Source organism: Anastrepha obliqua, chromosome 2 (assembly GCF_027943255.1).
Source record: "Anastrepha obliqua isolate idAnaObli1 chromosome 2, idAnaObli1_1.0, whole genome shotgun sequence".
In the NCBI taxonomy this organism is placed as follows: Eukaryota; Metazoa; Arthropoda; class Insecta; order Diptera; family Tephritidae; genus Anastrepha; species Anastrepha obliqua.
In genome coordinates, this window is record NC_072893.1 from 71839049 (window position 1) to 71861232 (window position 22184).

General features: G+C 36.9%; 8 protein-coding genes across 12 annotated transcripts in view; 5 read left to right on the forward strand and 3 right to left on the reverse strand.

The window, feature by feature from the left end:
- The first annotated feature begins 365 nt into the window (after positions 1-365).
- Positions 366-2458, forward strand: LOC129239033 (cyclin-L1). Its single transcript, XM_054874301.1, has 4 exons — positions 366-1018; positions 1078-1468; positions 1526-1965; positions 2028-2458. Exons 1-4 carry the CDS (start codon positions 486-488, stop codon positions 2260-2262), a joined length of 1599 nt encoding a protein of 532 aa, XP_054730276.1. The 5' UTR covers positions 366-485; the 3' UTR covers positions 2263-2458.
- A 3603-nt stretch (positions 2459-6061) lies between these two features.
- Positions 6062-7292, forward strand: LOC129237473 (RNA 3'-terminal phosphate cyclase). Its single transcript, XM_054872251.1, has one exon. The coding sequence runs from the start codon at positions 6167-6169 to the stop codon at positions 7244-7246; it is 1080 nt and encodes a 359-aa protein (XP_054728226.1). The 5' UTR covers positions 6062-6166; the 3' UTR covers positions 7247-7292.
- Positions 7287-8272, reverse strand: LOC129237474 (tRNA (guanine-N(7)-)-methyltransferase). Its single transcript, XM_054872252.1, has 3 exons — positions 8073-8272; positions 7493-8000; positions 7287-7431 (listed from the first exon to the last, which is right to left on the reverse strand). The coding sequence occupies exons 1-3, from the start codon at positions 8171-8173 to the stop codon at positions 7327-7329; spliced, it is 714 nt and encodes a 237-aa protein (XP_054728227.1). The 5' UTR covers positions 8174-8272; the 3' UTR covers positions 7287-7326.
- On the forward strand, positions 8272-9821 carry LOC129237472 (WD repeat-containing protein 18). Its single transcript, XM_054872250.1, has 2 exons — positions 8272-9157; positions 9219-9821. The coding sequence occupies exons 1-2, from the start codon at positions 8405-8407 to the stop codon at positions 9786-9788; spliced, it is 1323 nt and encodes a 440-aa protein (XP_054728225.1). The 5' UTR covers positions 8272-8404; the 3' UTR covers positions 9789-9821.
- LOC129237476 (UPF0184 protein CG14818) lies at positions 9812-10672 on the reverse strand. The gene is made up of 2 exons (XM_054872253.1): positions 10257-10672; positions 9812-10193 (listed from the first exon to the last, which is right to left on the reverse strand). The coding sequence occupies exons 1-2, from the start codon at positions 10327-10329 to the stop codon at positions 9964-9966; spliced, it is 303 nt and encodes a 100-aa protein (XP_054728228.1). The 5' UTR covers positions 10330-10672; the 3' UTR covers positions 9812-9963.
- A 671-nt stretch (positions 10673-11343) lies between these two features.
- LOC129237200 (5-demethoxyubiquinone hydroxylase, mitochondrial) lies at positions 11344-22183 on the forward strand. The gene is made up of 4 exons (XM_054871720.1): positions 11344-11456; positions 21006-21424; positions 21495-21613; positions 21680-22183. The coding sequence occupies exons 2-4, from the start codon at positions 21037-21039 to the stop codon at positions 21836-21838; spliced, it is 666 nt and encodes a 221-aa protein (XP_054727695.1). The 5' UTR covers positions 11344-11456; positions 21006-21036; the 3' UTR covers positions 21839-22183.
- Positions 11354-14192, forward strand: LOC129237201 (RNA-binding motif protein, X-linked 2). The gene is made up of 2 exons (XM_054871722.1): positions 11354-11456; positions 13638-14192. The coding sequence occupies exon 2, from the start codon at positions 13670-13672 to the stop codon at positions 14105-14107; it is 438 nt and encodes a 145-aa protein (XP_054727697.1). The 5' UTR covers positions 11354-11456; positions 13638-13669; the 3' UTR covers positions 14108-14192.
- LOC129237198 (protein shifted) overlaps positions 15794-22184 on the reverse strand; it is a 56496-nt gene continuing 50105 nt past the window's right edge. For 3 of the 5 annotated variants that reach the window (XM_054871717.1, XM_054871718.1, XM_054871715.1), the window contains exons 6-8: positions 16486-16581; positions 16210-16413; positions 15795-16141 (exon numbers count right to left, since the gene is read on the reverse strand). In XM_054871717.1, the coding sequence (XP_054727692.1) occupies positions 16110-16141; positions 16210-16413; positions 16486-16581 (332 nt within the window). In that variant the 3' untranslated portion in view covers positions 15795-16109. Of the gene's footprint in view, positions 16142-16209; positions 16414-16485; positions 16582-22184 lie in introns of all 5 variants that reach the window. The other 2 variants (XM_054871719.1, XM_054871716.1) reach the window with 2 other exon arrangements.

Here is a 22184-nt window from a genome sequence, read left to right on the forward strand (position 1 = left end):
AGAAAAGAAAATATGGATGGATTGGGCATACTCTGCGAAAGCCTTATGAGGAAATACCGCATTCCGCTTTGACTTGGAACCGGCAAGGAACGAGAAAAAGAGGCAGACCAGTGATGACTTGAACTGAGATTTATGTCTAGAAATAGAAATGTTTGGAATACTTCTGTTGAATCCTTAAGCCCCTAAAGGGGTATGGAATAATAATAATATTAGTAATTAATGGATATGTGAACACACTTTAAGAATCTGTTATGATATTAGTGTAATTTTTTACTCACCAAAGGTAAATAAATAAAAGCAACCCTGTACACCCTGTGCCAAACTGCTACAACAAAAACCATGCTCGCTCAACATTTTACCAAAACTGTCATTTTCATTTCCAATTTTTAGTTGTTTAGTAAATTTTCTATCGTGGGATTTTCTTAAAGTTAATTACTTTAACAGTTTTCTACTTAATTTTCAGTTATTATTAAAAAGCAATTCAAATGGTAGTTGTCGAAGTGTATCATCAAACAAAATCAACAATCGTCAAGATGACTAGCACAGCTTCATCGTCTACCTTGGTTAACACAGTTTCGTCGGTATCTGGTGGCTCCACTGCGGCTGGAATCTCTACCACAGGAGGAGTAGAATCACAGACGGCTACAAAACCAGCATATCCACGACTCTTTAACAAAATTGTGCTAACGTTGGAAAATAGTCTTATATCGGAGGCAAAGCTCAACGCAACACCATCACATGTGGACGGTTTGGATCCGGAGACGGAGAAAGATTTACGGATACTTGGATGCGAACTAATACAGACCGCAGGCATATTGCTTAAATTGCCACAGGTCGCAATGGCTACGGGACAAGTAATATTTCAGCGTTTTTTTTATTCGAAAAGTTTCGTGCGTTATAATATGGAAACTGTGGCCATGAGTTGCGTTTGTTTAGCGTCGAAAATTGAAGAAGCCCCCCGACGCATTCGCGATGTAATCAACGTTTTCCATCACATTAAACAAGTGCGCGCGCAAAAGTAAGTCAAATTTAAGTAACTATTAATTACTTTAAATCATCAATTATTTAATTTTTCAGAGACATAACACCAATGATTTTAGATCAAACGTATACAAATCTGAAGACACAAGTTATAAAAGCGGAGCGCCGTGTACTTAAAGAACTAGGTTTTTGTGTGCATATAAAACACCCGCATAAATTAATTGTAATGTACTTGCAAGTAATGAAATATGAAAAGAACGAAAAACTTATGCAAATGTCGTGGAATTTCATGAACGACTCTCTGCGCACAGACGTTTTTATGCGCTATCAACCTGAGACTATTGCTTGCGCATGCATATATTTGAGTGCACGAAAACTGGGAATCCCTCTACCAAATAATCCTCCGTGGTTCGGTATATTTCAAGTAAGCGAGGACGCCATAGTTGATATATGTTACCGTATTACGGAATTGTACATGCGAAATAAGGTAAGAAATTAGTTTAAAATTAAAATAAAGCAGCGAATCATTTGAAAAGTTTTTTAGCCAAATGTAGAGAAATTAGACGCTGCTGTGGAGGAATTAAAGAAACGTTATATGGAGTCGCGCAACAAAAACAAGGAGCAAAATACGCCACCAGCAGTTACCACCGTAGATCGCAACAATGGTTCACATAACGCATGGGGTGGCTTTATACAACGTACAATTCCTTTACCGCTACCTACAGAAAATAAGTCACCAAATAAAGACTCGCGTTCACGTTCGCGATCTCGTTCACGAGGTTCACGCTCACCAAAATTTGCATCGCGTTCACGAAGTCGATCGCGTTCTGCTTCAACTGGGACAGTCGAATACAAAACACGCAACAAAAAATCGCACCGTTCTCGCAGTCGATCGCGTACTCCCCCAGTAACTAAAAATAAGAAAAAATCCAGGCACTACTCACGTTCGCCTTCAAGTTCACCACACGCAAAACATCGCAAAAGGTATAAATTTCAAATTAATGACTTGGTTTCAATTTATTTTTATTTATCCTCTCTGATTTCAGGAAATCATCAAGGGAGCATGATCGTAATGATTATTACTCTAGCAAGGAACGTATGAGTAGCAGTGATAAATACCGTGAACGTGACAAGTATCAGGAGTACAAAGAGTCAAGCAAACATCATCACGGCTATTCGAGCAAACACCATCACGGTTATTCGAATCGCGGCTCAACCCATCGCGGTGGCCATAAGCATCGTTCAAGTGATCACGAACGCTCTCGTGATCGTAAAAGGTAATTTGATTTTGATTTTTTTAACAGAGTCAAATACCTCGTTGGTCGACCACACACGTTCTAATTATAATTTTATTGAATCTACATTTGTGTGAATAATAGTAATCTTAGTAAATGTTTTCATATGTTGCATTCAAAAATAAAATATGCTTGGAATCAAGGCGAATCTATTAATAAATGCGCATTGATTTCGAATCAGATATTCCTCTCTTTTACTACTTATTGTATTTTTTGAAGTGAAACTTCTTAGGCGTCGATGGACGAACGAGAATGGAGAGTAAAATTTCAAGGCCATGCAACATTTTGGGCATTTTCGTACCGCGAGAGAGAAAAAAGATATAACGTAGAAGAAAAGGAGGGAGAGAGCTATACCTTATATACATATATATTAGATACACTTTAGGTTATTTTTCCTGAGTTTTTCCTTGTGGTTGCTAATTTCTAGTGAGAAATAACACTGCCTACTTTTTGGCGCTTGTTTGTTGGTGCAAACTTGTAGGAAATATATTTTTGGTGCCTACTTTTCGGCGTTATATTTCCTTGGTGCCTACTGTTTGGGGCGTTTTTTGGTCACAATTTTTTGGCGTTTTTTTTTTGTGCCTACTTTTTGGCGCTTATTTCCTGGCTAGTGCTTGTGCGTACTATATAGTGTTATCCATTTCGGTGTCGGATTTATTGGTATTGCCTTGCGGTAATTTGTGCCTTTGCTGCGGTCCTGTAATCGCTGCGTTTGTGCGGGTGATAAACGCTCGGAGTAGTGCGCGTTGTTGCCACGGTTTGTGTCCGGCGTTTACCTACATCGGTCGACCCTTCTCCGTTTTTTGTAAATTTTGTCTATTTGTATTCTCTGCAAATGTTGTGAATTTATTTAAATATATATTCTTTCTCTCTCTCTCGGGTCTCTCCCTCTTTCTTTGTCTGCCTTGAAAGTTTCACTTCTGTTTTGTGTTCTCCGGTACACGCACAATCAGGCAACAACAATAACAGCGGTACGCTCAGCAGGAGCAACTTGACCAACTCCACCAGTCCCTCATTCCCTGAAATGCGACTCTTTCCCGAGAAGAATCAAGCTTCTACAATTAAAAATAAAAACGTATTTACGACATATACCATCTTTATGAACTCTGGGTCTTCGAATGTCGTTATTGGAGTTCTACCACTACCATCGCAGACGAATAACTTTAGCTCGTTCCCACGACAGTCGGTTTTACTTAATCGGAACGACCCGGATTTATATCCGGCCAAGGCCTGTCACCTCAGCAGCATTCCTCGTACATATATGCACGGGGAATATTTATGCTGCTACAACAACAACAATAACTTTAGCTAACTAAATGACAGCAAATTCCTCTTTTAACTTTATCAGAAATCCATGGCAATATATATTAAGTTTCCCATTAGACGAAAACATGGATTTACTTTTGCTTGAGGGGCATGTAAACTTTGAAGCCGTTTTTCTCGACATTTTGGTACTTTGAGTTATGACACTATTGCCCTCCTATTCAGTTGAAACATCCCGTTTTACAATATTATTTTTGTGGTCTTTAATACCTAATTCTATATAATTTCCATGTTTCCTTAAGATTCCACACGGGAATGTGCCACGGTGTATTCTATCATTCTTGGGAATGTGCTGGAACTCGTTTTCGCATGAAATTGTCACTTTTTTGGAGAAATTCAAATTAGGCTGATGATTTCAATATTGCGTCTTTCCAAACTTTGGCTCACTTTGGACTTTAGATGGAGCGGATCTAAAATATTTAACATTTCCTTAAAATTTAAGACACCCTCGTCCTATAAAGTTCAATATGTGAATGAATCCTTTCGAAGAATCGTTGGAATCATCCTTCCGCAAGAAATTTCAAAGTGGGTGCTAATTTCAGCTCAAATGATGAGCTGCTACAACAACAATAACGGCTTTATTAAAGGCTTAATATTTTTGGTAATTATATAGAAGAGCGGCCCTTCAGAAAATCAATATTTTTGTAAAATTTTTTCAATGATATCAATAAAATGTATTGTAAAAGAGTGTTTAAGATCGGGGGAACTATACTTTTATGTAGGATTTACTGTTAATATGAATATCAAATCCGGCGGGCGACACAACAAGAATTACCGCTTGAACATTATATAAGTGTTTTGAAATGTTGTCCAACTCCGGCTACGCAATCCACAGTATTTTTGCGTAGAACTCCTTTTCGCGTGGGCGGCCTTCGGCCGCGCTTCAAAAAAATAACCCTCATCAGTCCAACTCCGGCTACGCAATCCACAGTATTTTTGCGTAGAACTGCTTTTCGCGTGGGCGGCCTTCGGCCGCGCTTCAAAAAAATAACCCTCATCAGTCCAACTCCGGCTACGCAATCCACAGTATTTTTGCGTAGAACTCCTTTTCGCGTGGGCGGCCTTCGGCCGCGCTTCAAAAAAATAACCCTCATCAGTCCAACTCCGGCTACGCAATCCACAGTATTTTTGCGTAGAACTCCTTTTCGCGTGGGCGGCCTTCGGCCGCGCTTCAAAAAAATAACCCTCATCAGTCCAACTCCGGCTACGCAATCCACAATATTTTTGCGTAGAACTCCTTAAACACTCTTTTACAATACATTTTATTGATATCATTGAAAAAATTTTACAAAAATATTGATTTTCTGAAGGGCCGCCGGATTTGATATTCATATTAACAGTAATTCCTACATAAAAGTATAGTTCCCCCGATCTTAAACACTCTTTTACAATACATTTTATTGATATCATTGAAAAAATTTTACAAAAATATTGATTTTCTGAAGGGCCGCTCTTCTATATAATTACCATATTTTTATTAATACTTCGCAAAACCTCTTTTATCCTGTATTATGCTAATTTTGATGATGTACGTTAATGTTGAGAAGAGTGCTTTTTATATGCACCAAAGAATTTGAGCAGTCTTTTAGGAGGCGTTGCTCAACTTTCTTATGATTTTGAGGCTGCTTTTATGTATTAAACAAGCCTAAAAAATAAAACCGTTTATTTTAACGCAAATCTTCAATTCAAAATTAAAAAGAATATTATGTTGTCTGATAATCAGCTGTTTCGGATTTAACTTCGAACCTCTTGCATTCGTGTGAATTTTATCACACCTCAAACCAAGGTGGATTTATTAAGGTGACAGCATTCACCCAGCTGAATTTTTCACCGTAGGTATGGCTTACGTCAAAATGATATTCTTTGTTTGTATGTATTGGTATGTTTACATTCGTATGTTTACATTTGCTTGCTGATTTTGACGTGATGGTTGGACCCAACGCAACAACAAATACATGCAGAGTTTTACTTATATGTGTTTGCTGTCACCTGTAATAAATTCGCCTTGCCTCAAACTAATTTGTGCGAATTGTAATTTCGATTTCGGAATTAAACCGAGTGGTTTCCAGCACATGAGAGATAATTAAATTAATATGCTTTATACACCCACTGCTTTTGTTGTTAAATTTTCCATTTTACCGTTGCTGACTATAAATTGCAAATAGCAAATCAGGTATCAGAAGCGCACGCAAGGCATTATTTGAGGTTTGTGAAGGACATTTTAATATTAAGGTTTACTGGATCTGTCGTTACCAAAGTCTTCACTGCATTATACTCTGTATGTCTTCTTTCAGGAACATACCTCAAGCCAAAAATATCTCAGCTATTCAAACAAAAAAACACTGCGAAACATTTTTAAATTATATTTTCAGAGGGGTGTATACGTGGCATAGGTCTCTATGTTACAACTTTACCTGCCCGACAACACTGTACGGTGGCAAAATTTTGTTTGAGAGAAAAACAAAAACAAAAACAAGGAACAGCTGATCGCATCAACTTCGCCGGTTAAGGACGATTAGGAGCAAAATATATACGTCCGCAGTAAGAAGTCAGTTTATACCCAAATTATGTCGCAAGTTCTTGAAATAGATGGTAGCTACTTGGAAGGAGGAGGTCAAATTCTGCGTAATGCGCTCAGCTTGAGCTGTATTCTTCATCGGGCTATACGAGTTGTAAACATACGTGCCAACCGACCTAACCCAGGTCTTTCCAATCAACATTTATTTGGTTTGAATCTTTTGCAAAATATCACTGGAGCTCGGGTGCATGGTAACCATATGAAGTCAACTGCAGTTGAATTCCATCCAGGAGCTATCAAGTCGGGGCAATACACGGTGGATACACGAACTGCTGCTTCTGTGGCTCTAGTACTGCAAGCTGCATTACCAGTCTTGATATTTGGTCGCAACACATCCGAACTAGAGCTAATAGGGGGCACAAATGTAGGCATGGCGCCACAAGTGGATAGTATGACCGAAGTTTTACGTCCAAATTTGGAGCTGTTTGGAGTTTCGTTTGATTTCGATCTCCTTCGGCGTGGGTATTATCCGCGCGGCGGTGGGCATTGCAAAGTAGTAATTCCATCTGTACGCAACATAAAAGCGGTTAACTTAACGCAATTCGGAACTGTAAATGAAGTATGTGGGTGGTGTTTTGTCGCAGGCAAGTTACCACTTCGTGTAGCAGAGGATATGAAAAACGCTGCAGAGAAAGAACTGATTAGTGTTTGTCCCATTCAGCCCCAATTGGAGTCTTATAAGGAAAGTTCAGAAGTAGCACGTGACAATGGTTCTGGTGTTATATTGAAGGCTGTTACTACGGAAGGATGTACACTTGGGTCATCTGCGCTGGGTGAGCGGCAAGTAGATGGTTATGCTTTGGGCAAGACAGCAGGCGAAGAAATGGCGAGTTACTTAAGAGATGGTGTATGTGTAGATTGCCATGTGCAGGACCAACTTGTTATATTTATGGCGCTTGCATCTGGTACTTCAAAAATCCGTACAACTGCACTTACTCAACACACGCGTACAGCGATACATGTGGCGCAGTTAATGACTGGAGCCAAATTCTACACTGAAGAAGTGGGTACTAGTGGACATATTATTTTATGTTGTGATGGCGTTGGTTATCAAAATGAACAAAAATAAGATAAGTTTATTATATAGTATGAATTAAAACTCAAAATAATTGAAATGTGTTTCTTAATTGGAAAATGTTTAATAGAATCCTAAATTCGTCTAAAAATTGCCAAAAAATGGGCCCCTTTATTACGCACAACCTTTGCACCTTCTTCGCTGCTCTGATACAACTTTGGTGTAATTGGATCGGCGTTCTAGAAAAAATCAATAAAAATAAAAATACAGTAATTCACATTAACTGCTTTCTGAGTTCACCTCTTCATCATTTGTTAGCCGCTCGTACAGAGGGTGTTGTAACATGTGCTGTACAATCCATTTATGAAGATCTTCAACATCCGTCATTGTGTAAACAAGTCCACCCTTTCGTAATACATACGCGTATTCTGAGAGTAGAGCCTGGTTTATGATGCGCCACTTGTGCTTGGCGCGCTTGAAATGTGGATCTGGATACAAGAAAAACATTTTGTCTAACTGCGCCTTGCGGAAATAGTTGGGTAAATATTTCATGGCATTTGTACGTAAGCAGGCAATGTTGTTATATTTCCCCGCATGGAGAGTACGCAGTGCTTTGATGCGATCCATGACATAGTCTGAAACTTTAACTCGAATTTCCAGTCCTATTGCTAACCGATCAGGATACATTTCCCCAAGAGTGACAAGAAACCCACCATAACCGCAGCCAATGTCCGCGAATTCTACATATTGATTGTCCGCTACGTTTGGATACAACTCTTTCCAATTAACATCATTCGGATGAGCTGGACTATGAAAAAGTAATGAAAGAATACAGAGTTAGCAGTTGTTTTTATATTCCTGTAATCCAAAATAATCTTACTAGTCAAAACAATGGTCTGCAATTGGGTTTGAATGTGCTCTTTGTCGGTAATACCGCTTCTGTGGCAAAGATATACAACCACTTTCTGGTTCTTGTACCATCTCTTGATTTGCTTATTTACGTTGCAAAACCCAAGCAGTGTTTTTACAATAATGGCTTCATAAACAAAAGTTGTTCAGCACGTTTCTTCGCCGTCAGCTTACAACAGCGGTGTGTCAATTTTTGACATCTCGTACCCAAAACGTAAACAAAAGCACGTGTAAATAGAAGCGGAAAAGACGAGTTTTAATAAATATTAATATTTGTAGTTTTAAGCAGAAAAATTATTGGAGATGGCGGAACTGATAGAAGTGCTTTTGACTAGTGATTCCAATGAGTCGCAGGCGTCCATTACTGCATGGGACTACAAAACCGGAACCAATCTAATGGTTTATAAGGCTGGAGGTGTCGTGCAACAGCGCTCCATTTCTTTACTCAGCCACCACTACATCATGGCTGCAAACAGCACCAAACCTCTTCTACACGTTTGGCCTATTAATTCACAAAAGCAAGTGACGCATGTACGTTTCGTGTTGCCTGGTCGCGCCAACGCAGTGGCACTTTCTCCAGATAATCTCTATCTTGTGGCAGCTATTCAGGAAAATATTTATATTTGGCACTTGTCGTCTGGCAAAATGTTGAATACCATTTCAAAGCATTTCCAACCCATTAACTGTATTCGTTTCGACGACGACTCACATTTTGCAACAGCTGGACAAGACGGTAGTGTATTAGTGTGGAATTTGACGACTGTGTGCGCACGGGATGACGACAATCAAACACCAGTATACACATTCACCGATCATGGTCTTCCTGTAACGGATGTGCATATAGGTTTTGGCGGCACACGTGCATTTATGATAACTGTATCACTAGACCGCACCTGCAAAATATATGACCTATTTATCGGTGCACTACTTTTAAATGTAGTCTTTGCAGAAGCGTTACACAGTGTAGTAGCAAATACTTTAGAAACTACTGTGTTCGTGGGCACGGGTGAAGGTAATATTTATGAGTTTCATACGGATGCCGCGGCAAAATCTAAGGTAATACAAACAGCACACGCTAATATTGCAGTAAAAATTTAGAAATTGTTTTTTTTTTCAGGAATTACACATAGAAAAACAACACTCTAATCTTTTTAAGGGACATAAAGAGGGCTGCGCAGTTACTTGTTTAGCATTATCGATCGACGGCAAGACACTGGTCTCTGGTGGACAGGACGAACAAGTATGCATTTGGGATATTGCCAGTCGGCAGCTTATAAAAACTATGCAACATAAGGGTCCCGTGACGAATTTAAAACTGCGACTGACAAATCCAGATATATTCAAACCTGAAAATAAGCCACCGAGAAAATTCGCTGGAAATTTGCGACGCATGCTTGATGCACCGGAAGCAAGTGATGATGAGGTCATTGAAGTTTCAATAACTAAAGAAAATGCGAGTACAGATTACGAGTGGTGGCCTATGCCGAAATATCCATTTGATTATTATGGAGAGGCAAGCACTTCTACTGCCACTGCGTTAGCGCCTAGCGGTGAAACAAATGGTCACACTTTAGGCGCGGAAGCGGCGAAGGAGATTGAGAGGCTACGTGCGGAAGTACAACATTTAAAGCTCGTGAATAAACAATTGTTCGAAGTATCAACAAAACAATTATTAACGAAAAAATAACTATAATATTAAGAAAAAATAACTTTTCTTGCATACAGTTTTTTTATATTTATTCTCACACGAATACATGTATTTAAGCTAATTAATTAAATCAAAGCAAGCAAATGTTAACGAAGATTTCACGGCCTATAATACTTTTGTATGCACATTTCCCGTGCATAAACGTTCAACGGACTTAACGTTCGGTGTTCTCAACTGCATCACCGTCTTCAGCTTTACAGCTAATGCTCACTGCTGCCAAAGAGGCGGTAGTATCCCTTTCTTTATCTTGAGCTATTTGTTGTCGTATTTCTCGATTGGAATCAAGTAGTACTTTAAGCTGGGCAATCATATCGTCGGTACGTTGTTCGAAAAAGTCCAAAACTCTAGTGAGCTCATCTAGGCTTTCGTTAACATCTTGCACTTCTGCAAATGGGAAATGGAAGTTTTTAAGTGGCGATTTCTTGTTTGATTATGATTCATACTCACCTCGCAGATCAGATTCTCCTGCATTTGCAGAGGAATTGCCGTCCACTGGATCATCAATATTTTTGGGTGTCATTTTGTATGCTTCGATAGTTTGTTTTTAGATTAAATTGCTTTCGTCCTGATGGAATAGTTTTGTATACTTTTGTTGCAACTTGGTCAGCTGACTTTTCTTTTCCCTTTTTAACGTGATTCTTTTATTTTGTTTTAAGCCAGAAATGTTTGTTTTTGTTTTTGTTTTGTTGTTACCGAGACAAGTGTCAGATACATGCAAAGAGATTGTAGAAATGATTTCAAAGCTTGGTAGATTTGAAATTGCAAATTTAGTGTCGAATATTTAGTTGTAATTTTTTCCTTGCTTCGTTCTGCTGTATATGAATTTAAAATGCCACAAGTAATCTCAAAACATTTTCTATTTGATAGTTGCAGCAGAGAACATTGATGTATACATGAAATCAATGTTCTCTGGTAGCACCGAACAAAATATACAAAAAAGGTGTAAAAAGCTGGTTTCTTTAGGGCAACTACACATTTAAAGACATTTAAAGAATATCGTGAAAATTTGTTTCTTTATATAAAAAAATATTTTAATATATTGTAAAGTATTACTATTTTTTCTGTACTGTGATTTATTTGTATATCTAAAAGTTTACATATAAAAATGAATATTTGGTTGCGAACAGTGAAGTTTCGTTAACCGACTGGCAACAATAGCGAACGAATGAGATGTCAAAACAAAAACATAAATTGGTCTACTTTCATTTCTTCTACCGATTTGCATCGAATATCTTTTGTAGATTCCAATATGTGTCGCAGTACATATTTTAGTTCATTGAATAGGTAGAAGCTACAGAGAGTCAGTTTTTCGTAACCGCAAGCACCCGAATGAATATTTGGCCAATAACTGGCTTTATGGGGAACTTTTATTCTGTTAGAAAAAACAATGGAATGAATTTATTCCTTGTATGCCATCTGAGAATTTATCTCAAAATTGAAGCACAACAATTTATTCCGAAAGAGTGGCATCGCTTCTGTTTACTTTTGGCATGTTTGAAGCAAACCTGTCAATACTTTTTTAAACCAGATAAACCAGCTGTATAGATAACCCATCTGATTTTGGGAGTTGCGTTCACAAGTTTATTTTTGTCGGAATTTTGTTGTGAAAATAATATTATTCGCACAGTAGTTTAAATAAAAGTGAGGGTAAGTGGTGCACTTATTGTTTGAATTATTACAGAGTTATATATATACAGACATAGACTTGCATAAGGAGAAGAGACATTTGGTTCTACATTAGGAGTTCCCACGGCACTTAGTTCTGCATTACCGGAACAACCCGTATTTATATCCGGCCAAGGACTGTCACTCCAGCAGCATTCCCCGTATGTAAGTATGGGTAATGTTTATGCTGCTACAACAACAACAACATGTCTTATTACCTGCCCCTGACAAAGGCTCCATCCAGCGTCATTCCTCAAACACTTGTGGAGAGTGATATGATGATGTTATTACAAAAATAATGTTCTATTGTCCAATTATGACGAAGAATTAATAATTACGGTGCGAGTAGAAAAAAATGTAACTGTGGTAGTGAGCATCTTACTCAGATTTGGTACGGTGTATGCACCAACGAACTTATGCCTCTCGACTGAAATTCGAATCTTCTCTGATATAATACCAATGCGAGGCGAATAGATTTTCTTATCCTTGGTACAAATGTAGCATAAAAGAGAAGACAGTTGTCCATTTTTTTTTATATTAGCGCATCAGCTCAAAGGCTATATCTATGAAACGAAAAAGACTTGTAATAAAAAATTGAAAAAATATATATTTTACAAACGCCCGCGTTCCGATCCATAGCTGGCCGTGTCGTCGAACCTTCCAGCACTTTAATATTCGATGTGAAGGGCATTCGTTGCAAAGATCTTGTGGAGAAAGAAAGACAAAAACATTTGGAGAAAGTTAAGTAGTATTATATGGCATAAATTGGAAATTTCAACTGATATATATGCATATCATATAGAGTAATTCATTAAAAATTCTTTGAAAAATTATGAGGATCGTTAAATCAAAGAGTTCGCAATAGAACTCGACTCGAAAGGAGACTAGTGTGTTCGATCAAAACATGAACTCTATGCCTCGCCTGGTGTAGCCCTATAGTTTGGTGCCAGCTAACCTCCCTTACACTTTGTTCTTCATTCCTAAGCTTCTCCCTGATGGTTTGCTGTCCCATAGCAAGGAAGGGCTTGTGCCCTATTCATAACAAGACCGCAGCCTCTCTTGTCAATGCGTCCGCTATTTCGTTCTAAGTTATACCCCTGTGTCCTGGGGTCAAAATCAGCCGTATTCGATTGTGCGCTCCTAACAGATTCAGTTTCTCGATACGCTCGAGGATCAGTGAGGACTTAATCTCACAGGATGACAAAGCATTGAGCCTCACCTGACTGTCGCTTGGAATGTCAATTCGCACATGTAATTGGATATATCTAACAGTAGGTCTGTGAAACGAGCTGGATCGACGAGGTCGAACCTTAGGTAAAGCAGTGTACGATGAATTGGTTTGAGTTCACACGTAAAGAGATGTTTAGTATCGTGCGAGGTCTTTTCATATACATATGTTTGATAAATCTATATATGCTTATCGCACTATAATACCCAAATCTTATTTGGGACAGTGTGTATTTGGTTGCCTTAGTGCATTCTGACAAATAGGTTAAGTTAATAAGGTTAGACGGTTCACTTAGACAGGGAATAGCAAACCCGCAAGAATAGGCAAAGGTGGTACTTGAACGATGATGATTGGGAATTGTGTTTAGAGAAACGGTGCTTAAGAACTTCTCTCTTTATTAATTGAATATGTGGCTGTGAAGACTTCGTGATTTGTATGTATATTAATAGTTTTAACAAATGTTGAAAGTTTTTCTACGCATGTGTTGGTGGGAGTGTCAGAAAACAACTCGAAGACTTGCCATTGCCTGACGATGTGTGACCGCACTTATATATTTTTTCTGTCATTCGTTGCTTCATACGCCCATTGGGCATAGATCTTAGAAGCTGTCGAATGGTCGTCACGAAAAATAGCGGTGACATGACGTTGTCATTCACAGGGCTAATACTAATTAGTGCCTCTCCCTTCAAACACTGGATTTCTTTTGGGCATTTTTTTTTTGAAAAATCTCATAAAATCCGATGTTCCATGACTGCGATGAGCATAATATTTTATATTATTTCGTTTATTTAACACTTAACCTAAAAATCATTGCCCTTAATAATTTTAATCGAAAGATAAAAATATTTGTACCTTTGATTAAAAGTAAATTAAAATACAAAAAAAAAATCAACTTTATTATTGGAATTTCCTTATTTCTACAACGCTTTCCGCAGGATTATATAAATGTATTAACATTCTTATCAACATGAATACTATGACAAATATAAAAAATGTTCTCAAACTCAGTGCAACTGATTTGAAAGGCGGCAAGAAATCATGGCATGACATGTACAAGGATTCTGCTTGGATATTCGTTGGCGGCCTGCCGTACACTCTCACGGAAGGCGATATCATCTGTGTATTTTCCCAATATGGCGAAATAGTTAACATCAACTTGATACGAGATAAAAGTAGTGGGAAATCGAAAGGATTCTGCTTTCTGTGTTACGAAGATCAGCGTTCGACTATTTTGGCAGTCGATAATTTAAATGGCATTAAAGTGCTTGGCCGTACAATACGAGTTGATCATGTCGCCGACTATAAACCACCGAAGGAAAATGAGAAAATGGACGAAGAGACTTTAAGACTGTATATGGAGGGCTGTGCACCGAAAGCAGTGGTACAGAAAAAGGAACGCTCTTGAGTTATGGATAATTGATTTATTTTCGAATAAGTTTTAAGATAAATTATATTTAAATAAAGAAAAGAAAATAGAAAATTAAACGAAATGTACTCGTATTTTACTCACAGGATCCGGCACTCGAGTGTAACCAATTAAAAAGGTCATAAATTTGGTTTGGAAAATTACATTTATTCAATTCAAAATCAAAAATGTGTGAAAATAATACAAAATTAAGAATCATTTTACTTTTGCTCTATATGACCACCTTTTGCCTTGACTATGGCTCTGGAGACGGTCCAGAAACGAATCGCAAGCTGCTCGAATGTAACTTGCTGGTACTTTAGCCCACTCGCAAACAATGGCTTTTTTCAGCGCTTCGAGGCTGGTGAGTCTTTTACTTCGGATCTTGATGTCCAAAATGGCCCAAAGAGAATAATCTATCGGATTTGAGTCTGGTGAATTGGAGAGCCATTTTGTGGACGTTATGAAGTTCGGAACGTTGTTTTTTAGCAATTCTTGGTTCACTCGAATCTTGTGAGACGGTGCTGAGTCCTGTTGAAACGTCCATGGTCTACCACCGAAATGTTTGTCTGCCCACGGCTTCAAAGCAACCTCCAGGCTCGATTACCATTACCTGTGGCGGGTGCTGCTCAATTTGAAAAATTTTCTCATCAGAAAACACAATGTTCGGAAATTAATCGCTTTCGGCCAACTCCTTCGCTCTCTAAAATGTGACTTGTTGCTACTTTGGTGTGAAATCATACGACTTTTGGATCTTGTAAGGCTTGATTTTGAGATAATTTTTTAGTATGCTGCTGATGCGGCGAATACTACGCCAGTTCTTTCGCCATTTGATTGACACTTCATCGGGGATTTCGCTCAAGTCGCTTCTTCACTTTTTGAACCATTTCACGTGACGTTTCAGTCTTTTGATGACCACCTCCATGACGTTTCGCGAGGCTACCCGTATCATTGTAACGAGTAATGGTGCGATAAACAAAAACTTTATTTACATTAAGGTGCTCGAGCTCACGAACAATCGCTGGTTGTGATTTTCCAGCCAAATATAATGCAATCACACTATTAGGTTTGAAATCCATTACTGATTTTCCGCGCGCTTGTAAAAAATACTCTGAACTGTCAACTAGCCAACTAACGGACAGCTGATGCCCGTGCATCAACAGCGCGAGCGGTATAAAGTTGGTTACACTTTGCGTGCCGGACCCTGTAATATGTTTGGTAGAGCTGCTTGATCACCGCTAGTTGCACCATTGATATTTTTGATCATTTTGGTGTCAAAAGCCATCGATATTAGTAGCCTTGTGAAAATGAAGCCACCGAAATCGCGATTGAATATAAATGGGTAATTTTATCAACAAAAAAAAAAATTAAACCGAAATTGCAAGAAAATAGTAATTTTTATTTAGGTAAAGCAAACGCTTAAATTTTGTTTTTGCTCTACTGCTACTACGTGCTCAATGTTCCCTTGTACAAGGTTTAAAACTGTGAGATATGTGGTTTTTGTTGTAGCATAAACTATATTTTTATGGAAAACCATAAAAAATTAAACAAAAAAAAATGACCCAAACTTTGCAAATGTCGCAATGCTATTATTGTGAGTGCCTCTGTACATACATTAATTTTTTATATATTCGATTGATATTTTAATTTCATATTTTTATTTTATAAAAATGTTTACTTCCAATTATAAATTAGAAATTTTCAGACTTCCTTGAAGTAAAATTTTGTTACATTAATTAAACAAAAAGTTTATCACAACATTTCTAGAAATAAACGATTCTAATGCGCCTTTACTAGGCATACGAATATTTAGTATTAATTATACTTTCAATACAATACATATTAAAGAAGATGTTGAATTATGCATACGTCAGCGATAGATTAAAAAAATAAACTATACAGCAAACTAACTACCGATCTAGCAAAATTTTCGATAAAAAATAATCCGACAAAGTAGTAAAGAGAAGAGCTAAGGGAGATCCATCCAAAGCGTTAGTTGTGCCTATCTATTAAGGTGACGATGTTTTTTGATTCCTGTAAGAAGAAACAAGCGATGATTCGAGTAAGAAAAATTGTACACATGAGATGTTTTTGCCACTTACTTGCATTGCAATATTGCCCATAGAAACCGGGATCACATTTGCAGGTCTTATTCGGCATACAGACGCCATGCTTGCAAGGACGCTTACACGTGGAACGCTGCCTGCGGCCGATTTCACAATGATTTCCAAGCAGCCCGCTTGGGCAGCGACATATATTGGTGCCTATACAGCGGCCACCATTTTTGCAGGGAATCACACATTTAGCTATGGATGTAGAAAATAGCAGAAATATGCTTAGATATAATTCGAAAAAAATTCAAACAAGTGAAAACTAACAATATTCACAGCGCAGGCCATAGTATCCCTTGGAACATTGGCACTTGTCTTTTTGTATGCACTTGCCGCCGTTCAAGCATTTCTCGGTGCAAATGCCTGAAAAAATTTAATCCAAAGGTAGAAGAGGGTTGTGCTCATTATAAGTAATATAAAAAAATGCATAATTAATATAATAAATATTTTATGAGCAAACATTTTTTAATCATAATTATTAGTTTTTAAGTTTTTTCATTGATCAGAATTATATAGTAAATCATTTAATAATTTTTATTTCTACCTTATAAGAATAATTGCTTTTGGAGTTAATTGTTTACGGTTAGAATGCATATAATTTGTTCTATATGTCACAGTAGCAATTTAACATTTATTATTTGTATAAATGAAATAAGTTTTCATTTAGAGAATATTGTCTGACCACATCAAGGCGAATCTATTAAGGGGTTATATACAGTTAAAATTTTCAAAAAAATCGATTTTTTTATTTCTTTTTTTTTTTTTCTTCTTAATGTACATATCTTCTGCTCAAATATGAACGAGACGGTATCAATAAAACGGTCCGCGGATGACATATGGCAAAAATAAACTTTTTGTTTTTTGGTAGGACTGTTATAAGCTTACATGGCAAATTTCAGCGTGATATGTCACATAGTTTGTTTTCTGTGCTACTGTAAACAAGTCAAGCTCGAGTTGTTTTTTAGAATTTTAAGAATATACAGAGAAAATTAAATATCGTTCCGGTGGATATTTTCGAAGTTACACGCAAATTTCAAAAGGCGTTACAGAGTAAAGTGTTTTTCAATTTTTAAACGCGTTTTTCTCCAAATGGTGTTTTCAAAGTCGGTGACCAACATTACTCGAAAACGGCTAAATTGATTAGTCTCAAATTTTAGCACGAGCTTCTTAAATATATTTTATGGTAAATAAACGAAGTTTTTTTCTCACCTATAAATATTGTTTTTTTTTATAAACAATTAAATGCCGAAATTTTGGTCAAAAAAACGATTGTTTTTTGAAAAACCGCCATTTTGCTAAAAAAAATTATTTTGCTTATTTCTCCAATAAATTACTAGATTTAACATTACTTTAACGAAATCTGTTCGGTTTTTTTAATTTCAGAGGATCCAGTTCAGAGATATAGTGGTCACCTCAAAATGTCTTTTTTGAGAGGAGCTCCCGGCGATCAGCAGTAGATCCTTTCCAAATAAATATTTTTCTAATACTAAGTCTTAAAATACAGTTAAAAGATAACATAATATGTGTATAAATTTTTAGATCAATAAATTTAAAAGTTTTCTCAGGAAAAATTCTGGAAAATCGCTTTTTTCTGCCTTCTAACTGTATATAACCCCTTAAAGGTGATAACAGTAGACCCGTTGATTTTCTTTCTTTCGCCGCGCACATTTGGATGCCAGCACAAAATGAAATAACGAAAAGCCATTCCATTCGCATTATCGTCGTATGATTCTAGCTTCCAATGAATGTCGGCTGTTTCACGCAGTTCGTCCTTTTCTTTTCTATTTTCTTCTGTCGTGACGTTCCAATGTACAAAACTTTCTTGTTTGTCTAATGCCATAAGCTTTAATGAATGCGCCTTGGATCACATTATAAAATATTTCTATACGAACTTTCATACAATCAACATCATTCAGGATCATCAGAGCTCTTGTTTTATATGATGGATCTTTCTAGACTTCTAATATTTTGCATACAAATTAGTTTTAGCTTGATTCTTTTCATAAAAATAAAAATATTTCTACTTGTCTCACTCATTATAGTAACTTGTTTCTAATATTTTTTTTTTTAATTTGCGGTGGTCGCCATAGCAGAATGAGTTTGTGTGTGACTAAAATTCGATAGGTGGTTCGATATCCACAGAGGGTATGAAACTACTAAACAACTAAAGTTTTCTTCTAGTAACAATGGCCCCTAGACAGGCAATGGCAAACCTCCGTGTGTATTTCTTCCATGAAAAAGCTCTCATAAAAAAACGTCTGGCTTTCTTTAGCGGCATACGACTGTAGGCCACTCCGTTGATGGATTAGCATCAAGACGTGCACCACAAATCGGGGGATGTATGCGCCAATTATACATACTGTTAGCGTCAAAAAAAAGTGTACACCACATATTAAGTTTTGACTATTTATTTATTTATTTTGTAATTTCAATTATTTTGTTATAATTATATAATTCATACTACAACAAGAATCATACAATGCAAAGTTTACAAAGTTCGAAACTTTGTAAAAACTCGGTTAATTTTCATCAAAATTTCAAACTGTTTACTCGAGAGTTTTTAGAAATATTTCGGATATACAGTTTTATAGATCATTGAATTTTGGTACAACAGAGTGCAAGTTTCAAGTGGTTCAAAAATTGAGTTAGGTGTTTTTTCCATTAAAAAAAAAAATGTAGTACGCGTTAAATGGAAAAAAGGCACAAGCCTGCAACAAAAAAAAAAAAAAAAAAAAAATCAGTGTGATGAGATTCCCGTGTCTTTTCGCGAATCCTATTTCCCCGACAACCTGAATCTCGACAGATATTTTTCCCGAATCTAATTCCCCGAAAATGCAAGTCCCGACAGTTAAAAAATAATAATAAATAGTAAAAGGAATTTTATTAATATATGTAAATCGTAGTATCAAAATGGAGTCCATCAAAAACCAATATTGTGTGCTAATAACGTTAGATATGAGGAAACAGTGCCAGAATTTTTGTATTCTTCGTATTGTAAAACAATGGACCACAAGCGATTTTGGAATTCTATCCATTTTTTTTGGTGCCGCTTTTACAGATCGCCCCAAACTAAGTTCAGCTATCATAATTTCAACTTCCACCTGTTTTTTTTTTTGGAATTCTTTTAAAGCTGAATAAGTCTGGATGATGCTTCCCACAAGTAGACGAAAACGATTGTGCCATCCTTCACTTGCGTTATTTGTCTTGTGGTGCCCATCTCGTGCAGGGAGGTGCAGCTCTTCTTCGTCCTCTACCAGGTCGTTTCGACTGTGCAGGTCCTCTAAGTATGATAACATCCTCACTATTCATGACTGTTACAGCTCTTGCATTGAATTCACCTTTCCGCAATCGATTACAGTCCCAATACGTTTTTCCATTTTTTTCTCTCGATTTTAAATATACGTAACCGTCAATGATTAATTTGTTACCGACAATTTTACCTAATGACTTCATATTTTAGGATTAAAACAAAAATATTGAAGAAATATTTTGGTTCAAAATGACAAATTACAAGTTTATAAACCAAACTGAAGGTTTGCTATATTGTTACCATGGCAACAATAAAGAATGATACGATGTAAAAATGTTTAAACAAAGAAAAAAACATTTGTCGGGAAATTGGACTTGGGAAAAAAGTTGTCGGGGAATTAGATTCGGGAAAAATATCTGTCGGGGAAAAGGATTTCGTGAAATAGGATTGGGGAAAAAGGGTGGCTACCGTGTGATGATTAGTGTGATTTTGATGAAAATTTGCCAAGATTTAAAAAATTTTATACAAAGTTCGAAAATTTCCATTGTATGGTGTTTGTTGTAGTAAGAACTATATTTTTTTAAAAAGGTCAAAACTTATCAATATGTGGTGTAGACTTTCTTTTGACATTGACTGTATGCATATATTTGAGTTTTCTTTTTTTCATTTATTTGATTTTTTTGTTTTTTATCAGCAGTAAAAAACTTTTTCCTCTTTTATTCGTTCCAAAGAAATTTAGTTTGCGATTTTTATTTCTTACCCAGTAACTTATTTTTTATTCAACTATTTAATTTTAAATGTAGAAATTTTTCTTACATAAAATTAATTTTTCGAAGTTTCGATATGAGGCATACGTTATTATATTAATAATTATTTTCGTTCCCTGATTCAAATGAACAAATTATAAAATTCAATTAGCAATAATAAAGGTTCTTTCAAAAGATGCGTCCAGATGTTGTTTTAAATGTAAAAATTTAGATTCTTTCAGTTTTCACTATTTTTAATCAAATTATGTACGAGTATGAACAATGGCATCGTTTAAATGTCCACCATGAGCACGTCTACTGGTAAAATTCGCGAAATGGCCGATTCATGAGGACCTAATTGTTCGTCGCCTAACGTCGAGATATCGATGCTGAAGGTTGTTCAGCAACAATTAGCGCTACAACAGCAATATTTCCTTCAGAATGTCCAGGTTTTGGTCTGCCAGTCCTTTTTCTATCCTCGACAGAACCAGTTTCTTGAAATTTTTTCACCAACCTTTGAATTGTCGATTCATTGGGGTGATTATTTCCACCAAAAAAACCATGAATTTCATAATAAGTTTTAACAATTTTAACGGGTTGTTCAATTGTGTAAAATTGTACATCTGTCAGCTTGACAAATGTCAAAGATGACTTAAAGAAGGTACCGTCTAGAAATTATTCACTACTGCCATCTAAGCGTCAATTGTGAAAGACCCTTTATTATTAAACTATTAAACAGTTGGTGGTGTTGATATTTAAAAGTATCCACTTCTGATTTTTTACTTGCTTAGAAAAATTGTAAACCATACATTGCTCTCAATCATGTTGCGACTCCCGAATAAATGCAGCACGAACAGTTGGCGACTAATTCAGTGCCGTACGATTTTGCGGCAGCGAAGACAAAATGCTTCAACCGAGCACGGAAGCATGCAGCAACCTGAATCAAACACGACAACGTTACGAAAACGTCCCACACCCTTAACAGATGAAATTATACGTGTTGACCATGCTGGCGAATTGGGTGCCGATCGCATCTATGCGGGTCAAATGGCTGTTTTGGGTAATGGCCCCATGGGCAAGACAATCGCACACATGTGGGAACAGGAAAAAGAGCATCGCAAGCAATTCGAGAAGCTTATACAGGAACACAGAGTGCGACCCACAATAATGGTACCGTTTTGGAATGTGGCCGGCTTTGCGCTGGGTGCGGGTAGGTGAAACATTAAAATAGAAAACCACGTGATGTTATAGGAATGACAGTGAGGTTTCCAATGCTCTAGGCACTGCATTGTTGGGCGAGAAAGCAGCCATGGCGTGCACTGTTGCTGTGGAAACGGTTATTGTGGACCATTACAATGAACAGCTGCGACAAATAATGGAGTCCCCCAAACCAGATAAGGTGATTTAATATAGGTTAATAAAAGAGTACTTGTATATACATTGGTTTTCCGTTTATTATTTGCAGGAACTGTTAGAAACGATAACAAAGTTTCGCGACGAGGAGCAAGAGCATCACGACACAGGAATTAACTGCGGAGCCGAGCAGGCACCGTTTTACAAAGCATTAACTGAGGTTATCAAAATCGGTTGTAAGACTGCTATTGCTATTTCAAAGCGTATCTGAGTCAATAAACCCGTTTAAGTAAACTCAGCTTTGTCCAAGGCGAATCTATTAAAGGTGGCATCGCTAAATCAGCTGATTTGTTTTTTTTTCTTTCGCCGTGTCCATGTGCCTGTCAGCCCAGAATAAATCAAAGCGAATTCATTACTTGTTTTTTAGTTTTCCTTTGACAATCAAACGTACAAAATATTGTGGTTGGTCTAGTGTCACCACCTTTAATGAATGCGCCTTGGTTTAGTCTTAACATTTTTATTTTTCATTAGCTGTCATAGTTGTAATATATTTATAAATACCTATCTGTATAAAAGTTGTTTCCAATACAAATATAACTACGAGTAAAAATTTGAAC

What these genes read in the sequence shown, in the direction of transcription:
- LOC129239033 (XM_054874301.1), top strand. Translation starts at nt 486, where the DNA reads ATGGTAGTTGTCGAAGTGTATCATCAAACAAAATCAACAATCGTCAAG. An exon ending in AATTGTACATGCGAAATAAG is followed by an intron (nt 1,469 to 1,525) that starts GTAAGAAATTAG and finishes AAAGTTTTTTAG; the next exon opens with CCAAATGTAGAGAAATTAGA. An exon ending in CACGCAAAACATCGCAAAAG is followed by an intron (nt 1,966 to 2,027) that starts GTATAAATTTCA and finishes CTCTGATTTCAG; the next exon opens with GAAATCATCAAGGGAGCATG.
- LOC129237473 (XM_054872251.1), top strand. Translation starts at nt 6,167, where the DNA reads ATGTCGCAAGTTCTTGAAATAGATGGTAGCTACTTGGAAGGAGGAGGT.
- LOC129237474 (XM_054872252.1), bottom strand. Translation starts at nt 8,173, where the DNA reads ATGGTACAAGAACCAGAAAGTGGTTGTATATCTTTGCCACAGAAGCGG. An exon ending in GCAGACCATTGTTTTGACTA is followed by an intron (nt 8,001 to 8,072) that starts GTAAGATTATTT and finishes ACTTTTTCATAG; the next exon opens with TCCAGCTCATCCGAATGATG. An exon ending in GGCTAACAAATGATGAAGAG is followed by an intron (nt 7,432 to 7,492) that starts GTGAACTCAGAA and finishes GATTTTTTCTAG; the next exon opens with AACGCCGATCCAATTACACC.
- LOC129237472 (XM_054872250.1), top strand. Translation starts at nt 8,405, where the DNA reads ATGGCGGAACTGATAGAAGTGCTTTTGACTAGTGATTCCAATGAGTCG. An exon ending in ATGCCGCGGCAAAATCTAAG is followed by an intron (nt 9,158 to 9,218) that starts GTAATACAAACA and finishes TTTTTTTTTCAG; the next exon opens with GAATTACACATAGAAAAACA.
- LOC129237476 (XM_054872253.1), bottom strand. Translation starts at nt 10,329, where the DNA reads ATGACACCCAAAAATATTGATGATCCAGTGGACGGCAATTCCTCTGCA. An exon ending in AGGAGAATCTGATCTGCGAG is followed by an intron (nt 10,194 to 10,256) that starts GTGAGTATGAAT and finishes TCCCATTTGCAG; the next exon opens with AAGTGCAAGATGTTAACGAA.
- LOC129237201 (XM_054871722.1), top strand. Translation starts at nt 13,670, where the DNA reads ATGAATACTATGACAAATATAAAAAATGTTCTCAAACTCAGTGCAACT.
- LOC129237200 (XM_054871720.1), top strand. Translation starts at nt 21,037, where the DNA reads ATGTTGCGACTCCCGAATAAATGCAGCACGAACAGTTGGCGACTAATT. An exon ending in CGGCTTTGCGCTGGGTGCGG is followed by an intron (nt 21,425 to 21,494) that starts GTAGGTGAAACA and finishes CCAATGCTCTAG; the next exon opens with GCACTGCATTGTTGGGCGAG. An exon ending in AGTCCCCCAAACCAGATAAG is followed by an intron (nt 21,614 to 21,679) that starts GTGATTTAATAT and finishes TATTATTTGCAG; the next exon opens with GAACTGTTAGAAACGATAAC.